This window comes from Peromyscus californicus, unplaced genomic scaffold, assembly GCF_007827085.1.
Source record: "Peromyscus californicus insignis strain IS unplaced genomic scaffold, ASM782708v3 Scaffold_16__1_contigs__length_79575227, whole genome shotgun sequence".
Classification (NCBI taxonomy): domain Eukaryota; kingdom Metazoa; phylum Chordata; class Mammalia; order Rodentia; family Cricetidae; genus Peromyscus; species Peromyscus californicus.
This window is the reverse complement of record NW_026294458.1, coordinates 29,588,188-29,606,316: the sequence shown is the minus strand read 5'-3', so window position 1 is coordinate 29,606,316 and position 18,129 is coordinate 29,588,188. Positions and strand designations below refer to the sequence as shown.

Below are 18,129 nucleotides of genomic sequence, written 5' to 3'. Positions count from 1 at the left end.
CATCAGTCAGCAATTAAGAAAATGCCCTGACAGACATGCCTACAGGTCAATCTGATGGATGTGGGCATTTGTCCGTTAAGATTCCCTCTTCCCAGATGCTCAAAGCTGACAAAACCAACCAAGACAAATAGTAACATGATTTTACTTAAAGTATTACACTGAGTACAATTTCGGGATACACAAGATGAGGCACATACTGATACTTGAGCCCTCCCCGCCCCCAATTACTTTGAAGGATGTCAGAATCCAGAGATCCTAGTACACAATTCGTTCAATTGTTTTTCTATTGCCATTGATTAATACCCACTTGTTTTTCATCTTTAAAAAACATGGTGTTGTCATAGTTGATGCACGACCTTATGAACTTGTGTTCTTTTTATTTAGGATAGTCAAAAGGGGAGCGGTAGTTCAAAGAGTACTGAAAATGATGCGTATTGTAATAAACATGACCAGATTGCCTGACAAAAGACTTTAGATTGTCACTAACCTAGCAGCCATATGTGTTTCCAGTGTCTTTGCTTGTGGCTGCTCATTTGAATTTTTTCGCAATCTGGTGAGTGGGAAAATGTTTGTTTGGGGGCGAGCAAAAAATGCTTGATGCTACTCCAGTGATGTGAATTTAAGATTTAGGTCGCCTCTTGGAAACCTTTCCCGCAGAGGCTGAAACGGAGCCTTGGGGACTGGTAATGCAAGAAGCCTAGCAATTTTTATCACGGGTCTTTGGCTCCTCCGGATGGTAACATGGTTTCCCTTGTATGAACGTTCAATTTGACGCTGGCTCCTCGCCGGGATTCCCACAGCTTACTGTGAATTCAGAAAGCCGGCCAAGGCCGCCCCAATGTCACAAGCCAAACGCCCTTTGGGGGAGACAGATCAACCTAACAGCGAAAGGGGCACGCCAGACCCCGCCCTGCGCATGCGTCTCTCCCACGTGACGCAGTTTAGCAACCTCCGCCTTCCTGCGGACTGCGCGTGCGTGACCTCGGGACCCCCCCCCCCCCCCCCCCCCCCCGGGACCCGCGCAAGGCTGTAGCGGGCGCAAGGGCAGCTGGGAAGATGGCGGCCCGGGTCCCTTGTCGGAGGTGGGGCTGGGCGGCTGTGTCCTTCGGCCGGCACCGAGGCCCGAGCGCGTCGCTAGCTCGGAAGCCCCCGCGGGCTTGGTGGCTCCCAGGTCAGTGAGCGGAGGGCGGGGACTCGGGCTGCTTCGAACGCCCGGCGTTCGTCCGGTGCCCGCCGAGAGCCGGCTTGGCGCCGCATTCAAAACTGCTCTGTGGCTCTGGAAGGCTGGGAGAGACTACTCTCTGCCGCGGCCCTGGGGCGATCGTGGAGGTCCTTGGCAGCGGGTGAAGGAGCTTCTGCGTCCTCTGAATCAAACGCCAAGACCAGAAGAAAAAAAACAAAAAAAAAAACAACTCAGATGTGCATGTCATGTATTTGGTTATTAGCGGCTTCTAGCGCTTTCCATATCGTTAACTTTGTTAAATCCCTAGTCCTGCCCGTGGTTGACTTAAGGAGACATGCAATATGAGGCATGTTCTTTGTACATGTAGATGCCATCTTTTGGACCTAATGTCTGATTTTCCTTCTTGAAGTATAATTGCTTTACAATGGAAACTAGAATTTGGATTAATAAGACTACATACATAGAATATATGATTTATATATGTAAATATAGTGACACTTAACCATACACACACCACATAGTTATGGGTTATCCTTGAATGATACCCTTGGTGTGCTTTTCGCACCTTGCTAAAGAGCTGTTAGATAGATGCATACTTAGTACTTGGAATAGTAATGTCACTATATGAATTAGCATGGTTAAATTTTGTGAAGTATCTAATCAGTTTAACTTACAGTGCACACAAAAATAGTGAGTATTATGTAATCTCAGCAAAGTATAGTACGTCAATTCGTTAACGAGTGTAAAATATTCCTTTACCTCTTTACCTGTGTTCATTCACCGTATATGCATCAGACTTTCAGCTAATCCTTATTATATAAAGGTGATTTATAGATTGAATGTTGAGTCTGTTGTTTTATAGCTTACAAACATAAATTCAGTGGTCACTGCCTAGGATGCAATTCATGTGTTGGGAGGTAGTGTCTGAAAAGGGATCAAAGGACTATTTGGGTGTTTAATTAAGGAAATGGGAAATGAACCTTGGTGTTGACACAGTCTATTGGCCAACACAAACTGATCCCCAAGAGCTCTGTTTTTTCCACCAAGTTTTAAACTTGGCATATATTTTCATACTGTGAAACTTTGAATCTGGTTGACAGGTAAAGGTGATCGCTTTTAAAGCTTGTAATTCTTGGTGTGTGTTTGGGAATGTGTGTGTGGTGTGCTGGTGTTTGTGAAACAAGGTTTCACTACATAATCTCTGGCTCTTCTACAGTTCACTGTCCAGAAGAGACTGACCCTTCGTGCCCGTGACTCTTGAGTGCTGTGGTTAGTGGGGTGCACCATCACACTACGCTCTCTAATCTTTTTTTTTTTTTTTTAAATAAACTAGACAAACTTAAAATGGGAAAAATTTTAGCAGCACACATGGGACAGACCCAGGAACTTTCACCAACCACAGACTATTAGATATTTTTTTTTTTTTTTAAATGAAGGCTGGCAAGGATAACTCAGCTAGTAAAGGCACTTGCCACCAAGACTGGCACCCTAGACCCACAAAGTGGAGGGAGAGAACCGTGTCCTAAGTTCCTCATATATGCATAATATGTACATACACACACTAAGTAAGTAATTAAAAAACCTTAAAAGTAAAATAAAAGATTTATTGGTCTAGAAAATGACTGTTCAAAAGTATTCAAGCCTGTCTTTGGAAAGAAGAAAATGTGATTTTTTAAAAAAAAATTTATATGAGAAACACCATTGATAAAGTGGTGATCCAGGTGCTGCCAGTACATCTGCCCACTGGCCATCCCTGGACTAGTATCTTTAATGTAGCAGTGAGCGTGACAGTCACTATTTGGTGGTCTCGAAAAACAAACCAAAACAAAAATATTTATATGGCTTTGATTTTTTTAAATGTTGATTTGTTTATAATAGGGGGAAATTGCCGGGCGGTGGTGGCGCACGCCTTTAATCCCAGCACTTGGGAGGCAGAGCCAGGCGGATCTCTGTGAGTTCGAGGCCAGCCTGGGCTACCAAGTGAGTCCCAGGAAAGGCGCAAAGCTGCACAGAGAAACCCTGTCTCGAAAAACCAAAAAAAAAAAAAAAAAAAGAGTTACAATTTGTCCTGTTATATTTAAATAACCCTATGTGTGCCACTTACAAAAAGCCAGCAAACAGAAGTAAACATTTACAGAGTTGTATGAGAAGTATTTTTCCAAGAATGATACTTGATCCAGTTGGTAGGAAATTATGGTGGTTTCTTACCTGTTTCTTGATATTTCTGGGGAGGATTGTTTGGTGGTAACCTGGTCAAAAAGAGCTCAGTATTTCCGACATCATTCCTTCCTTGCTAAATACTTTCCCAGCTCATGATTATTTTACCTCTGATTCCCAAATCATGGGATTGCAGGTGTCTGCGACTTTGCCAGTTCCCCTTTGAAACAACTTTTCTAAAGGCAGAGGAAAGGGAAAGACAAAACACACATGCCCTTCTTTTCCCCACTCATCTGGCCAAAAGTAGAAAACATGAAATTCCTGAAACAAAGTAGAAAGAAATCTCAGGAGAGAGGTTAAGTGGTGTATTTAAATCTAAATGTTAATTGCTACTGTTTAGGATAATCACATGGCGCCAACATGAAGTTATTTTTTGATGCGTCTTTGTCTTTGTTTCACTGAAATTTCTACCTCGTGTATTTTGGAAGAGTATGATTGGGCCTTGCTCTAAGAAGGTAAATTTTTTGATATAACTTTGAAACTAAAGATCTCATGCTTGAAGCCTTTTTTGATTTTCCCATCAAATGCAATGAGTTAAGAAAGTTAAGATTTGAAAATATATGCGATTTTCCAAAAATAATTTTCAAACTAAAATTCATGCTTTGTGTGCTTTGTTTAGCTTGCAGACAAAAGGTAACACTCTCTTTTCTTCAACGACCAGACCTTCCAAGTCTGGCTTATAAGAAGCTAAAAGGCAAAAGCCCAGGAATTGTCTTCATCCCTGGCTATCTTTCTGATATGAATGGTATAAAGGCACTGGCAATTGAGGAGTTTTGCAAATCTCTAGGTCACGGCTATATAAGGTAGGAACAATACATTTCAGAGAATATATTAGCATTTAGCATTGTAATAGAGCCAACTGAAGTAAATGCCAACATTTTAGTAGATGAATTTATTTTACTGATGTACAGATTTTGATCTTATGGTTTAGGGTCTTTAAGGTCTTTGTACCATGCTGGCTAGATTGGCAAGAAAGGTAACTAGCAACTAAGTTCTTTAGCTACAGTAGCCTGTGTGGCAAAAACGTGTAAACTCAGTGGGTTTCTTGTGAACACTTGTGATTATGGGTTTTCTACTGAAGACATAGGACTTATTTGATCACTGTTTATTACTTTCTAAAATAGGTATTTAGGGCTGAGAGTATAGCTCATCAGTAGAGCATGTGTTTAGCACAATCCTGGATTCAATCCCTAGCACAACTCACAAAATATTTTTGAAAGTAATATAATATTGTAAGACTGATACTGTATAATTTACATTTCTGTTTTCTTTCTCCTTTACATATATATGAATGTGTGTGAGCGTAAACAAGGATAGGTAATATTTAGTTAAAACTTAATTTTATATTTGTTCCTTTTCACTCAGATATTTCAATAGAAATGTATTCATGTAACAGAAATTGTTAGGTTTATCAAATTTTTTGGTATTTTAATTATAAGAAGGGAATATAGTTTAGTGGGAAAAATATTGGTGTAGAATTGAAGAACTAAGGATTGAAGACAGAATTCTTTCAGTAACTGATACAGCAAGTCAGTAGTACACAGTAGACACAAGTTTGTCATCCAATAAAAGAAGGCTGGACTAAAGATAATTTCTGAGTTCTTTTCTAGCACTAACAACCTGAAAAATCTATTCATGTAAATGTTAAGAATAGTTTCACTAATACTCATTCAATAGTTCTAGAAAATACAGCTACATATAAAACTTTTAGGCATTATCTGTTTAGTATATTTGCAGAAATTATGTCATTAAGGTGGATTTAGTCTAATTCCTTTTGTCAGACCAGCAAAACTATTTATTTTCATTCTCAGAACTATTTAAAATCTCTTGACTTAACTTGCTTTGAAGACTAGAGCTGAGTAATATATTAAGAATTATAAAACATTGTACTTGCCCTTAAGCGAGGGGTGAAAATACATACAGGCATTATTAGGCAGAAGTACTCAACAGAATGTGATTCAAAAGAGGAGAAATTACATAAGATGAGAGACACTGAGAAGGGAAAAGGATGGACAAGACTTTACAAAGGAACTCTGGAAAAAAATAAAGATGTGGGTAGAAGGGCAGTTCTGTCTATGGAGAGAGACCACTGAGGAGAACATGCATAAAGATCAGAAATATTGCTAGTCATTGCTTTTTTGTCTGAAAAATAATCTAATAAAGAAGTCAGCATTTTAGGACTGGGGAGATGTCTCAGTGAGTAACGTTCTTTCTGTGTATGTGAGGGTCAGAGCTGGGATCTCTGAGTCCAGCCCATGTAAAAGTGGGGTGGATGTAGCAGCCTACCTGTAATCCCAACATTCGGGAGGCAGAGAAAGGGAGTCACCTAAGCAAGCTGGTTAGCCAGACCAGCTGCAACAGTGAACCTCAGGGTCAGTGGGAGATCCTGCCTCAGGGTATAAGGTGGAGAGTGGTCAAGGAAGAGATTGGATGTCAGCCTCTGGCCCCTAAAAACGTGTACATGTGCCCGTGTACCACATAAATACATGCACCCCTTCACATGGGAACACATTCACACATGCAGCAAAACACACATAAAAATAGAAATCACCGCCGGGCGGTGGTGGCGCACGCCTTTAATCCCAGCACTCGGGAGGCAGAGCCAGGTGGATCTCTGTGAGTTCGAGGCCAGCCTGGTCTACAGCGCGAGATCCAGGAAAGGCGCAAAGCTACACAGAGAAACCCTGTCTCGAAAAAACAAAAAAAAAAAACAAAAAAAAAACAAAAAAAAAAAAATAGAAATCACCATTTTACTAGTTCTTGAATTTCATTTGAGACTGAGCTATAGCCAATTCCAGCATAATGTAGTTTTCTGCATATTGGGTACTATATAAATATGCTTTATAAACATAGCCCTTTCACTACAGGTTCTTTAATCAAGTTCTTTTTGTGTAGTGTTATAATAGTGATGAGTGTAGCAGCCTTCCCAATTCAGTGTGTGTGTACAGGATCATGTGTGAGCATGACCGTGCATGCATGGGTGCTTGCATGTGGAGGCCAGGAGACAGTCTGGGTTGTGAGTTTTCAGGAGTCATCCACTTTTTGAGAAACAAGGTTTCTCATTGGTTTGAAGCTTGTCAAGTAGGCTAGACTAGCTGACCAGAGAGCCCCTGGGATCCACCTGTCTCTGCCTTTCCAGCACAGGTACTAAATGAGAAAGTTCACCAAATAAAGTGATATGATTAAAGAATGACTAGAAGTTCGATGAGGAATTTTCTACACGGTGGAATAGCATGCAAAAGCTCATAGTTGTAAAGGGGGTTTGTAGGTAGAGTTTTCCTGCCTGGCCCACAGTCAGGACAAATCTCTCTCACCTGCCAGTCCCACAGCCACTCAGACCCAACCAAGTAAACACAGAGACTTATATTGCTTACAAACTGTATGGCCGTGGCAGGCTTCTTGCTAACTGTTCTTACAGCTTAAATTAATCCATTTCTATAAATCTATGCCTTGCCACATGGCTCGTGGCTTACCGGCACCTTCACATGCTGTTTCTCATCATGGCGGCTGGCAGTGTCTCTCTGACTCAGCCTTCCACTTCCCAGCTTTATTCTCCTCCTTGTCCCGCCTACACTTACTGCCTAGCCAATGGCCAATCAGTGTTTTATTTATTGACTAATTAGCAACACATTTGCCATACAGAACATCCCACAGCACTTCCCCCCCCCTTTTTTTTTTCAAAAAGGAAGGTTTTAACCTTAACAAAGTAAAATTACATACAATTTGGGAATTTGGGCGTAGCTTCTCTTACTACTTCCTGCTGGAGGGGGGCGCTGTATCTTATGGGGATACAAACAAAATTTTAGGATCATGGAGTAGTCCGTGAGGCTGTATCGTCTGAGCCAGTTGCCTTCAAACCATTCTGGATGTTGAATCATCTGGGCCATGGTGTCATCGGAGACCTTTCAGGGGGTCTTGGTTGGTCAAATCTGATGTATCTTAATCTGGAACAAATCCATAGACTCTGGCTTTCTGTAGAAACAAAACCAGGGACTCTTTTCCAAAGCAACATATCCTTATATCCAAATTTTGAGGTCAAGGTATCTTTAAAATATACATATTGGCATAACTCAACAGCTTTTACAATCAATTGTTTTTCTGCAGTTAAAAATCCCAAAGACAACACAATCCAGATTCTCTGTGTAATACTCATCTTTACGTGGCTTATTTTTTTATATTAATTTTACTGTCTCTTTAAAGACTTTATTTTTTAAAACTATGTATTTGTTTCTATAACTGTATATATCACCTTTTTTGTCTCTTTCAAGCCTACGTATATTTTACACACATTTTAAACTATTACATCTGAATCTGTCTTATTGTGAATCTATTTCTTTAAGCTGCAGCAGCTGTGGCTGCTGGCTCCGTCCACCTCAGCTTCCCATGGCCGTGGTACTTTACCGCCAGCTCTGGGAGCTATCGTGGGTCTATACTTTTATCCAAGCAGTGTATAGCCCAGAAACTTCTTTTTTTTGTTTTGTAATAGCAAAGGCTAAATCCACCATGCAGCTTAATGTACCACTTGCAGAGGCCTCATTGCCGCCATACGGCAGGTCAAGCACGCAAGCTAAGAACCCACAAGTAGCTCAAACCAGCAGCTGCCGCTCATTTGAGAGAGACAATTAGGAAGCTGCTTTTAGCTCCGTTTTAGAATCTTTTTTCTCAGTTTTTAGGTGGAAACTCTTGCCACCACGTTGGACGCCATTTGTAGCTTAAGTTTTCCTGCCTGGCCCACAGTCAGGACAAATCTCTCTCACCTGCCAGTCCCACAGTCGTTCAAACCCGACCAAGTAAACACAGAGACTTACCCAGCTCTGCCTACCAAGTGCTGGAATTACAAGCGTAAGCTACCACTGCCCTGCTTTCCTATGGCTTGCTAATAGCTCTGACCCCCGGGCAACTTTATTTATTAACATACAAATAACATTTTAATACAAATAAAATATCACCATAGGGGTTGGCCAGGATTGGGAGTAGTTCAGAATGACTGGGGATTTTGATAATTTGTAGATATGATAGGATACTTCATAATTTATTGAATTGGAACCTTGAAAGAAAGGTAAAATTCAGAGATTAGACAGACTTTGAGCTTGGATCCCTAGGAAAATTTAGAAAGAGGAGTTCATGATGAAGCTGATTCTAGTCCTTAAAAGCCGTAAGTGCTATGAAGAAAATAAAACAGTAATAGTACAGAGCTGCGAAAGAAGTACAGTCTTAGCATGTGAATGGTCAGCCAGCTCTTCATGAGATCCAGTGTGTGAGCTAAAGGACTGAATGAGGTGAGGTGTAGTTAATGGATATCTGGAAATAGAAGTATGCCACGTAGAAGTGAAAGTTCACGATGCAGGAATAAGGGTGGTGCATACCTTTAACTTCAAGAATGAAAGTGAGAATTTAGTTGGGGAGGGAAAGAGATCTCTAATAAATGAGGGCAGAGTGGTAGGGAAGTATGGTAAGGGCTTTGAGTTTTAGTAAATATACAAAGCATGTATGATATGGTATTTCATTTGAAAGGATCATTCTGACTACTCTGGGAATAGGCTGTGAGGATGAAATACAGAAATAACAAGAGACTTAGAAGACTCCTGCGTTAGTCTAGTTGAGATGGTAACTTGGACCAAGGGTAGCAGTGGAACATGTAAGAAAGTGATTGACATGAGAGGTACTTGGAAGTTAAGCCAGTAGGATTTACTAAAATACATGTTCAGTGATGTTTTACTATAGGTTAGGCATTGTAGTAATGAAGAATGTCCTGCTTTGCTTTGAAAATAAAAGAAGCAAGCATGGACATATTTCCACATACAAACATTTAGTTATAAATATATATTTCCCTTCTTCCAGGTTTGACTACTCAGGAATTGGAAATTCAGATGGTAACTTAGCAGAATGCACAGTGGGGAAATGGAGAAAGGATGTACTTTCTATACTTGATGATGTAGCGGAAGGACCACAGGTAACTGTTTTTTGTTAAGTAGAATGATTTTTGACTCAAGCAATATTTGATTTATTTCTTTAGGTATGTCAATTGATGATATTTTGTCAGTTTTGATAATTTTGATGTTGATGAACAATTTTGATTTAAATTGTTCTACTTTTACTTTCTAATAAACAGTAAGCACTCCTCATTGAACAAAGTTTGTTTCCATAGCTCTGTATTATAGACATAATGGCTTTGCAAAAGTTGTATTGGGAGGCAGAGGCAGGTGGATCTCTGAGTTCGAGGCCAGCCTGGATTACAAAGCTAGTTCCAGCACAGCCAGGAACAGAAGAGAAAAAAACAAGTTATAGTTGAATTTGACTTTGTGTTACGTGTTAAAAGTCTAGGAGTCTAGGATCCACATGGATATAAAAAATGCCAAGTCCATACATTTCTCTTAAAGCATTCTCTTTATAGACAAGTATGAGAATCCTCTTTAAAGCCATGTGTGTTTGTTTGTAGATACTGGTCGGATCTAGCTTTGGAGGATGGCTCATGCTGCATGCTGCAATTGCACGGCCTGAAAAGGTCGTAGCTCTTATTGGTATAGCGACTGCTGCAGATGACCTGGTGACACAGTTCCGTTCACTTCCTCTTGAGGTGAGTCACATTGCATTTGGCAACCCCAGTGAATGCTTCCCAACATTCTCCCTGTCCTTGTGCATCCACTGCCTCTGACTGATTACAGCGGCCCATCTTGTCTTTGCTGCCCTTTTGTGCAGTCTCTTGTTTTAAGGTTTCCTTTTCTCATGGCTGCTTGTATACATCCTGACAAATACATGAACCACGTCAATGAAGTTATGGAGTTCCCAGGGTCCAGGGGCTCAGCTAAGTCCGGCGTGGGATCTGAGGGAAAAAAAATCTACATACACTATGTTCTTATGTCTGTTAATTTTATTCCTCTAAGACAAAATTCTATCAAATCAGCTGTAGCTCCACCAGGCATTCAAGGCAGGAATAACTCTAGACATATCAAGCTCTATATCCATCTACTTTATTTCTCTGGGATGAAATCCTGTCTCCATAACTACAGTTCTCTCCAGCTCCCTAGCTCATAGCCCTGCTAACGACTAACTCCTATGCTTTCAGACTCATCTTCGTCCTTCTGTATCCTCTTTCTCCATATCTGCTACTCTCTACTCCTGGCACTCAGAAAGCTCTACCCGAGATCTGCTTACCCTCTACGGAACCTCTGTCATCCTCTCTTCTCTCTTCACCATGCTGTTCTGTCCTTCTCTACAGAAAATGCCTGCCCTTTCTTTCCCTGGGCACGTGATTCCCTGCCTCCTCAGGAATGTTGTTTCATCTCTCACCTTGATATATAAAAACCTCTTGTTCTCAGTCAAAATGCTTTGGAGAACTAACTGGGAAGATAACTTTTCTTAAGCTCTGATGGGATATGTGTTTGGGCAGTGTCCTAGTTAGCGTTTCTATCACTGTGATGAAATACCATGATCAAAACTAAGCTGAGGGCGAAAGAGTTTATTTGGCTTATACTTGCACAGGACAGGAACTCAAACAGGGCAGGAACCTGGAGGCAGGAGCTGATGCAGAAGCCATTAGGGATGCTGCTTATTGACTTGCTCCTCATGGCTTGTTCAGCCTGCTTTCTTACAGAACCCAGGACCTCCTGCCCAGGATGCCCTTCTGCCATCAATCACTATAATCAAGAAAACGTCCTATAGGCTTCTCTACAGCCCTGTCTTATGGGAAGCATTTTCTTAATTGAGGTTCCCTTCTGTCAAATGACTTTAGCTTGTGTCAAGTTGAAATAAAACTATCCAACACAGGCAGTTTAGGTATCTGCAAGGATAGTGGAACAGTAACATCTGTGCCTTTTTGTACATTTGTTTTGTTTCATTGCAATTGGTTGCGTTTCCTTCTCTGTGGAACTAAGTTCCTGGTAGGCCCAAGACATAGAAATTTAAAAAGGAAACAATGTTTCAAGATGGGTTTCCAGACCTGGTGATCAACCTTGAACTTCATCCTGAGTCAGAAATGTGCTCAGCAAGTTCCTCCCCACAGTAGAATCTGAAAACCAGTTTTGGAAAGTGTTCAGGAAGAAGCAGGGAGGTAAACAATAAAAATAAAGTGTGAGCCAGGAGGTGGTAGTGCATGCCTTTAATTCCAGCACTCAGGAGGCAGAGTCAGGCGGATCTCTGTGAGTTGAGGCCAGCTTGGTCTACAGAGCTAGTTCCAGGACAAGCACCAAAACTACACAGAGAAACCCTGTCTCAAAAAACCAAAAAAAAAAAAAAAAAAAGAAAAGAAAAAGGAAAAGAAAAAGAAAGAAAGTGTGTAACATGCTTCGATCGATGCCATAGAGCATCTGAGTTTGTCCTTAGTTCATATCGTTCTTCTCGCTTCTTAAGACATAGCTTTGTTGGAGCTGGGGAGATAGGTCAGTTGTTAAAATGCTTGTCATGTGAGCACGAGGATCCGAGGTAACCCCAAACCCATGCTTTTTGTTTTGTTCTGCCTTTTAAAGCTGATAGGCTGGGAAAATGGCACAACAGATAAAAATACTTGCCAGTGAGCCTGGCAATCTGAGTTCTGTCCCTGGGACTGACATGATAGAAAGAAAACCAGAAAACCATGTAGGTAGTCTTCTGACTTCCACATATGCACTGTGGCACACACGTGCATCCTCACCCTCCCCCACAAAACAAATGTAATTTAAAAAAATAATAATAATAATGCTAGGTATAGTAGTGTGCCCTTGTAATCCCAGTACTGATATGGCAGACAGGTAGATTCCTGGAGTTTCCTGGCTAGCCTTTATAGCCTACTGGGCAAATCCCAGGCTAATGAGAGATCCAGCCTCAAAATACAGGGTGGAGACAGGCAAGAGGGCTGAGCTATGAAGGAGCTTGTTGCCAAGCCTGATAGCCTGAGTGTGCTCCCCAGAGCCCATATGGTAGAATGAGAACATCAACTCCTGACCTCTAAACACACATTATGGCATGCACACACACATAGATAAATAATAAATGTTTAAAATACTTAAAAAAACAAGATAGGAGGGCTGGAGAAATGGCTCAGCAGTTAAGATCATTTGCTCTGTTATCGTGAGGACTGGAGTTAAGATCCCAGCTCCCATGTAACAAGCCAGGTGTTCCCACAGCCATCTGTAGGCCCAGTTCCAAAAGGAGGAAACAGGAGGATTCCTAAGGCTTGCCGCTAGTCTACCTGAGAAATCATGAGCATCAAGTTCAGAGGTGAGCCTTTGCTGCAAAAGGACTAAGAGTGGAGAATGATAGAGGACCACCCCTGCTGCCCCTCTTCTCTGGCCTTCATGTGCATGCATACTGGTGCCCACACCCTCAAGTAAGTGTGCATTCAGTCTTATAGGCACATACATGAGCAACACACACAGTGGTTCTTGTTTTTGAAAAGTAAACCAACAGTGGACAGTGTTCCTGAGGAATATCCCCTGAGATGCACTCTCACATACAAATTTATCTCCTGAGAGTCTATTTTCTGTCACAGCTAAAATTACTAAGTTGCTATTCCTTGTACTCATCTCTGATGTCTGGGGTTTTTTTCACTCCTTTTTTCTCAAACATTGCTCCTCAGTGCTTGAGGTTTTTCCTATTTCTTCTTTGTGAATCTGAAACTGACCCTTTGCCTCCTGCCCTTTGTTGCTAGTCTTTCTCTGTCCCGCTAGCCAGCTCCCAAATAAACAACATAGAGACTTCTTATTAATTATGAAAGCTTGGCTGATAGCTTATGCTTGTTTCTAACTAGCTCTTATAACTTAAATTAACGCATTTCTATTCATCTACGTGTTGCCACTTGACTCTGGCTTTTACCTCTTCTTACATGTCTGTTTCCTCTGCCTCTGCTGGTGATTCTGCCTTTCTCCCAGCGTTGTCTCTGCCCTGAAAATCCTGCCTAGCTATTGGCCATTTAGCTTTTTATTAAACCAATCCAAGTGACATTTCTTCACAGTGTACAAAAAGATTATTCCACAACACCTCTTAACTCAACCAATACAGTGCTTTTCATGATAGGAAATTTTCTCAAGGATATTATAGCTTGAAAAGGAGTTCCTTAAACACTTCTTGGCTTATTGTAAATTATAAGATCTGTACACATTCTTTTTGCATGTGTTTAACTAGATTGCTCAGTGTGTAGATTAGGTGGACATGAAAAATGAAATGCAAGGTGTCTTAGGTAGGGTTAGTACTGCTGTGATAAAACTCCATGACCAAAAGCAACTTTGGGAGGAAAGAGAGGGTTTATTGCATCTTACAACACTCTGTCACTGAGGGAGAAGTCAGGACAGGAACTTGAAGGTAGGAACTGAAGCAAAAGCCATGGAGACACACTTCTTACTTGTTTGCTCTTGGTTTGCCCCTCCTGCTTTAGTACACAGTTCAGGACCACCTGCTTACGTTTGACACCACCCACAGTGAGCTGGGCCTTCCCACATCAGGCATTAATCAATAAAAAGCCCCCTAGACTTGCCCGTAGGCCAGTATTAGGCATTTTCTCAGTTGAGAGACCCTCTTCCCAACTAGCTTTTGTCAAGCTGTCATGAACTAAAGAGCACCAGAGGAAAGCAGAGGGACACAGGGAGCACTGCCTCCCATTAACCTCTAGCCAAAGTGGAAAGCTCTGAACTTCCCAAAGCTCTGGGCTGTTGTTTGCAGCCTTTCTCATTATTATCTAGAAAGAACTGGGGTCATTGTCTACATTGTATCTTAGAGGATCGCAGACACAGTTCATAGGCATTGGGAATCTAAGCAGCTGAAACGTTGCCTTGGTAAAGTTTCTTCTTAGAGTATGACTCATGCATGTATCCTGTAGTTTCTCTGGGTAATACTTTCTTTCTTATTGCCAAACTTTTTTAGAGTTTAGTTGGAAAAGCTTTGTTTTTCAAATGAACTGTATTCCTTCTGTTTGAGAACAGATGACAAATGGGGATCAGGGATGCTTAAAATGAAACTTGATATAACTCAGTATGTTCGTAATTAACATAGGTGGAACAAAGTTTTCATTACTGGAGTACAGTAATGGAGTACAGTGTTGCTTGAGGATAATTATCATTTTTTCTTTAAAAATTTGTTTTGCATTTGTGATACTAACACAGATTCATATATTTTTCAGATTTCTAAAGTTTCATTGATTTTTCAATAATATGGAAATAGAAATTTATAAGCATTTAAAATCTTTTTATGGAAATTTGAAAAACAAATACATGTACAAAATAAGTAAAAAACATAGAAAATTATGTAAATATGTAATTAATAATGTTTTATGTTATAAACTTAAAAACAAAACACATGGAAAACTATGGAAAGAAAATAAATCAGAATAATAATGATACAGCCGTAAGGTAGGATTATAGTGATTTTTAATGTACTTTTATGTATTTTCTATGTCTTGCATAGAAAATTCGAATTTTTGAAAAACATTCTTAACTCTGTGTGCACACGCATGCCAGTGCATGTGTGTGCAGGTATGTGCAGTTAGTTTGGTGCCCACGAAGGCCTAAAGAGGGTGTCAGATTTCTGGAGCTGGAGTTACAGACCATAAGGTGCCCAATGTGGGTTCTGGGAACCCAGCTGGGCCCTGTGCAAGAGCTGGAAGAACTTTTAACTGCTGAGCCATCCTTCCAGCCAGAAAATTCTAATTTGTAATTAGAAAAATTACTGAACACAAATAAATTAAATCTGAAAAAATGATCCTCGAAGGATATGTTAATGTTTCATTTCATCAGAATCTAGATGTTTAGCTTTCAGAAGCATTTCTAAGGCTTCTGTGTTACCCAAATCCTCATCCCTAGAATGCTGAGAGGTAGAAGCTATCTATGCACTTGAAAAACTTTCTTTCCACCTACATTACATAAGTGAGTGATTGTTTTGAAATTTGAAAAACAATTCTAAGATGTGGTTTATATAAACATCACTGTCTTGGGACCAGTTCCCAGAAATTGCTGTACTTTTCTCCCCTCCTAGCTTCCCCTTTAGTTGGGGTAAAGCAGAACATGCTATAAGGACTTGTATGATAAGGAAATCTGAGTGATTGCTCGCTGAAACAGTTTCTGTCTTTAGACTTTGACTATGATATTTAACTGTAAACCTTGATACTTTCTTTTGTAAAAGTAGAGTAATTACAGAATTATTACCAGGATCGCATGAAATAATATGTATAAGGTGCTTTGCATGTAGTAATTAAGTTTTGCTTTCTTTTGATGGATTCTCCTTATGTTGCTCTGGCTGGCCTGGAACTTGAACTGGTTGTGTAGACCAGGCTGGCCTCAAAGTGACAGATCCTCCTGCCTCTGCCTGGAGGGTGCTGGGATTAAAGGTGTGCACCCCGCCTGGCCCAGTTTTTGGTGATCACTCTTGTTGCTCCTGTGTTGCCTCTGTCCTCACTTGAGGACTGCCTTTCTCAGACTCTTCAAGTCTGCTACTGGGGTTATTTATATTCGTGCTTTTATTCTTCCTACTAGGTGCAGAAGGAGATAGAAGTGAAAGGGGATTGGTCCTTACCGTCTAAATACAACAAAGAAGGATTTTACAGCATTCCATACAGTTTCATTAAAGAAGCGGAACACCACTGCTTGTTACATAGCCCCATTCCTGTGACCTGCCCTGTGCGGTTGCTCCATGGCATGAAGGACGACATAATTCCTTGGCACACGTCTCTTCTGGTTGCTGACCGAGTAGTCAGCCTAGATGTAGATGTCACCCTCCGGAAGCACAGTGACCACAGGATGAAGGAAAAAGCAGATATTCAGCTGCTTACTTGCACTATTGATGACTTGATTGACAAGCTTTCAACTATGGTTCACTAGAATCCCATTGTGATTGGTATACACTCTAACGCATCCAGAAGATTGAAAGAATGGTATTAAATCACAGACCCAGATACATTAGGGTTTTCCCTCTCACTTTTATTTTGTAAATAGCCAATAAGTATTTATTTAATGATGTCTTTGCACAAATACACAAATTGTGACAAAAGTATTAGCTGCTGTTTGGAAAATTTTGTCCTTTCTTTTATCTTTGATATTTTTTCCATTAAAATAGTACCTATTTTTTTATTCAAGAGATATTTACCTTTCATATGCATACTTTAGCTGTTCCAGCTCTTAATTGTCTTCCCGTCTACAGTAAAGCTTAAATATTTTGGTTTTTGTTTGGTACCATTATATTGGAAGTTTGTAAAATTCTGATTTTAAAGTGCAATTCACAAAATAGAGGAAGATGTTTATTGCACTAAATTTGAATGATTCTAAAAAAATGTCTGAAGCATAATAAAGTTGAAAAAATGAGGATTCCTTGCTATATTTGAAAATAAAATTACTATTCAATTTTTTAAGGTTAACTTTTATAGTGATGCAAAAGGTATTTCTGAATTTTGAGTTGTCATTTTTGTGGGAGTCTTCCGGTTTTTACATTTTTTTAGTTTGTATATAAAAGAATGGGTATTACAATTTCTAACACCTGTCATGTCATTGTACCTCATACACATCCCACTGCTCTGCCTTGGCCCACTTTCTCTGCTCTTCCCACTCCCTTCCTCTCCTCAGTCTCCCTTCTGCCTTCAAGTCATGTCTCTGAGAGACAACGTAAGAGACTCTTCTTTTCCTCTCTCTCCATTACCCTTTCGTGCTCCCCTTCCCCTATAGACCCTTCTCTGCACACAGTCTGCTTTCTCCAGCCATATCATATGTGTATTTAGATCTCCATTCTACATATGAGAGAAAACACACTTCCATATCTAAAGTATTTCACTTTATAGACTCAGGTCTACCCATTTTCCTGCAAACATGCCTTGTATTTAAATGGTATCCATCTAATGATGTATTTTTTTTATATAATGATTGGTAAGACAGGAGAAAAATGATCTTTGTGTATTAGCTCTGCTTTCGAGAATACTTTCTACTAGTCTGCCTTAAGTGCAAATAGTCAGGTGATTACCACCTTAGGCAGAAGTATAGTCTGTAAGGACATAGGAAATGCTAGTATAAAGCATGCTTTTTAATAACTACTGGGATACTAATATTAATCTATATTAGCCTTTATATGATGTTGTGGTTTGTTTTTTAGTTTTTAATTTGGCTAGACTTTAGTCTTCATGAGTTATGTCTGTCTAAGTTATCAAATTGAAAGCATGACTCATAAAATGAGTCTGTGTCAAAGACTTATAAACAAGAGTCAGAGATGGTGTTTTGCCTGAATGTATGTCTGTGTGAGGATGCCAGATCCCCTGGAACTGGAGCTACAGATAGTTGTGAGCTGCCGTTGTGGGTGCTGGGAATTGAACCCGGGTCCTTTGGAAGAACAGCCAGTGAATGCTCTTAACCACTGAGCCATCTCTCCAGCCCAAGAGTCAGAGATGGTAAACCTGGTTCAAAGGACAGTTTAAGAAACGGTGTGTTTCTAGCCGTCGAAGAAAAAGGTGATAAAATTCATATGCAGGAAAGTGTTACAGCTGCTTGACAGATCATCCTGAGAGACATACGTTATGAGTTGGCCTTTGGCTGTCTAGGAACTTGGATTTCAGGGGCTCCCACTATGGCCAGCACTGATCATGGTAGCTCACTGTGGCTTACATTAACTCTCTGCAAACACTGGTTTGTGCTGAACCCTGCTTTCTTCCCAGGTGCCCAGAATATTGCTATACATAGAGCAGGAACTACCTCTGAGTTGTTCCATAAAAACCCCTTGGCACTGACTGTTAACAAGCTTCCTTGTGGACAGCATGTCATGAGCGGTCACAGCCCTTTGCTGGAGAC

General features: G+C 40.5%; 1 protein-coding gene across 1 annotated transcript; it reads left to right on the top strand.

The window, feature by feature from the left end:
• Nucleotides 1–1,016: 1,016 nt before the first annotated feature.
• Abhd10 (abhydrolase domain containing 10, depalmitoylase) lies at nucleotides 1,017–16,662 on the top strand. Its single transcript, XM_052740810.1, has 5 exons — nucleotides 1,017–1,171; nucleotides 4,020–4,203; nucleotides 9,242–9,353; nucleotides 9,840–9,977; nucleotides 15,838–16,662. Exons 1-5 carry the CDS (start codon nucleotides 1,057–1,059, stop codon nucleotides 16,180–16,182), a joined length of 894 nt encoding a protein of 297 aa, XP_052596770.1. The 5' UTR covers nucleotides 1,017–1,056; the 3' UTR covers nucleotides 16,183–16,662.
• The last annotated feature ends 1,467 nt before the right edge of the window (nucleotides 16,663–18,129 follow it).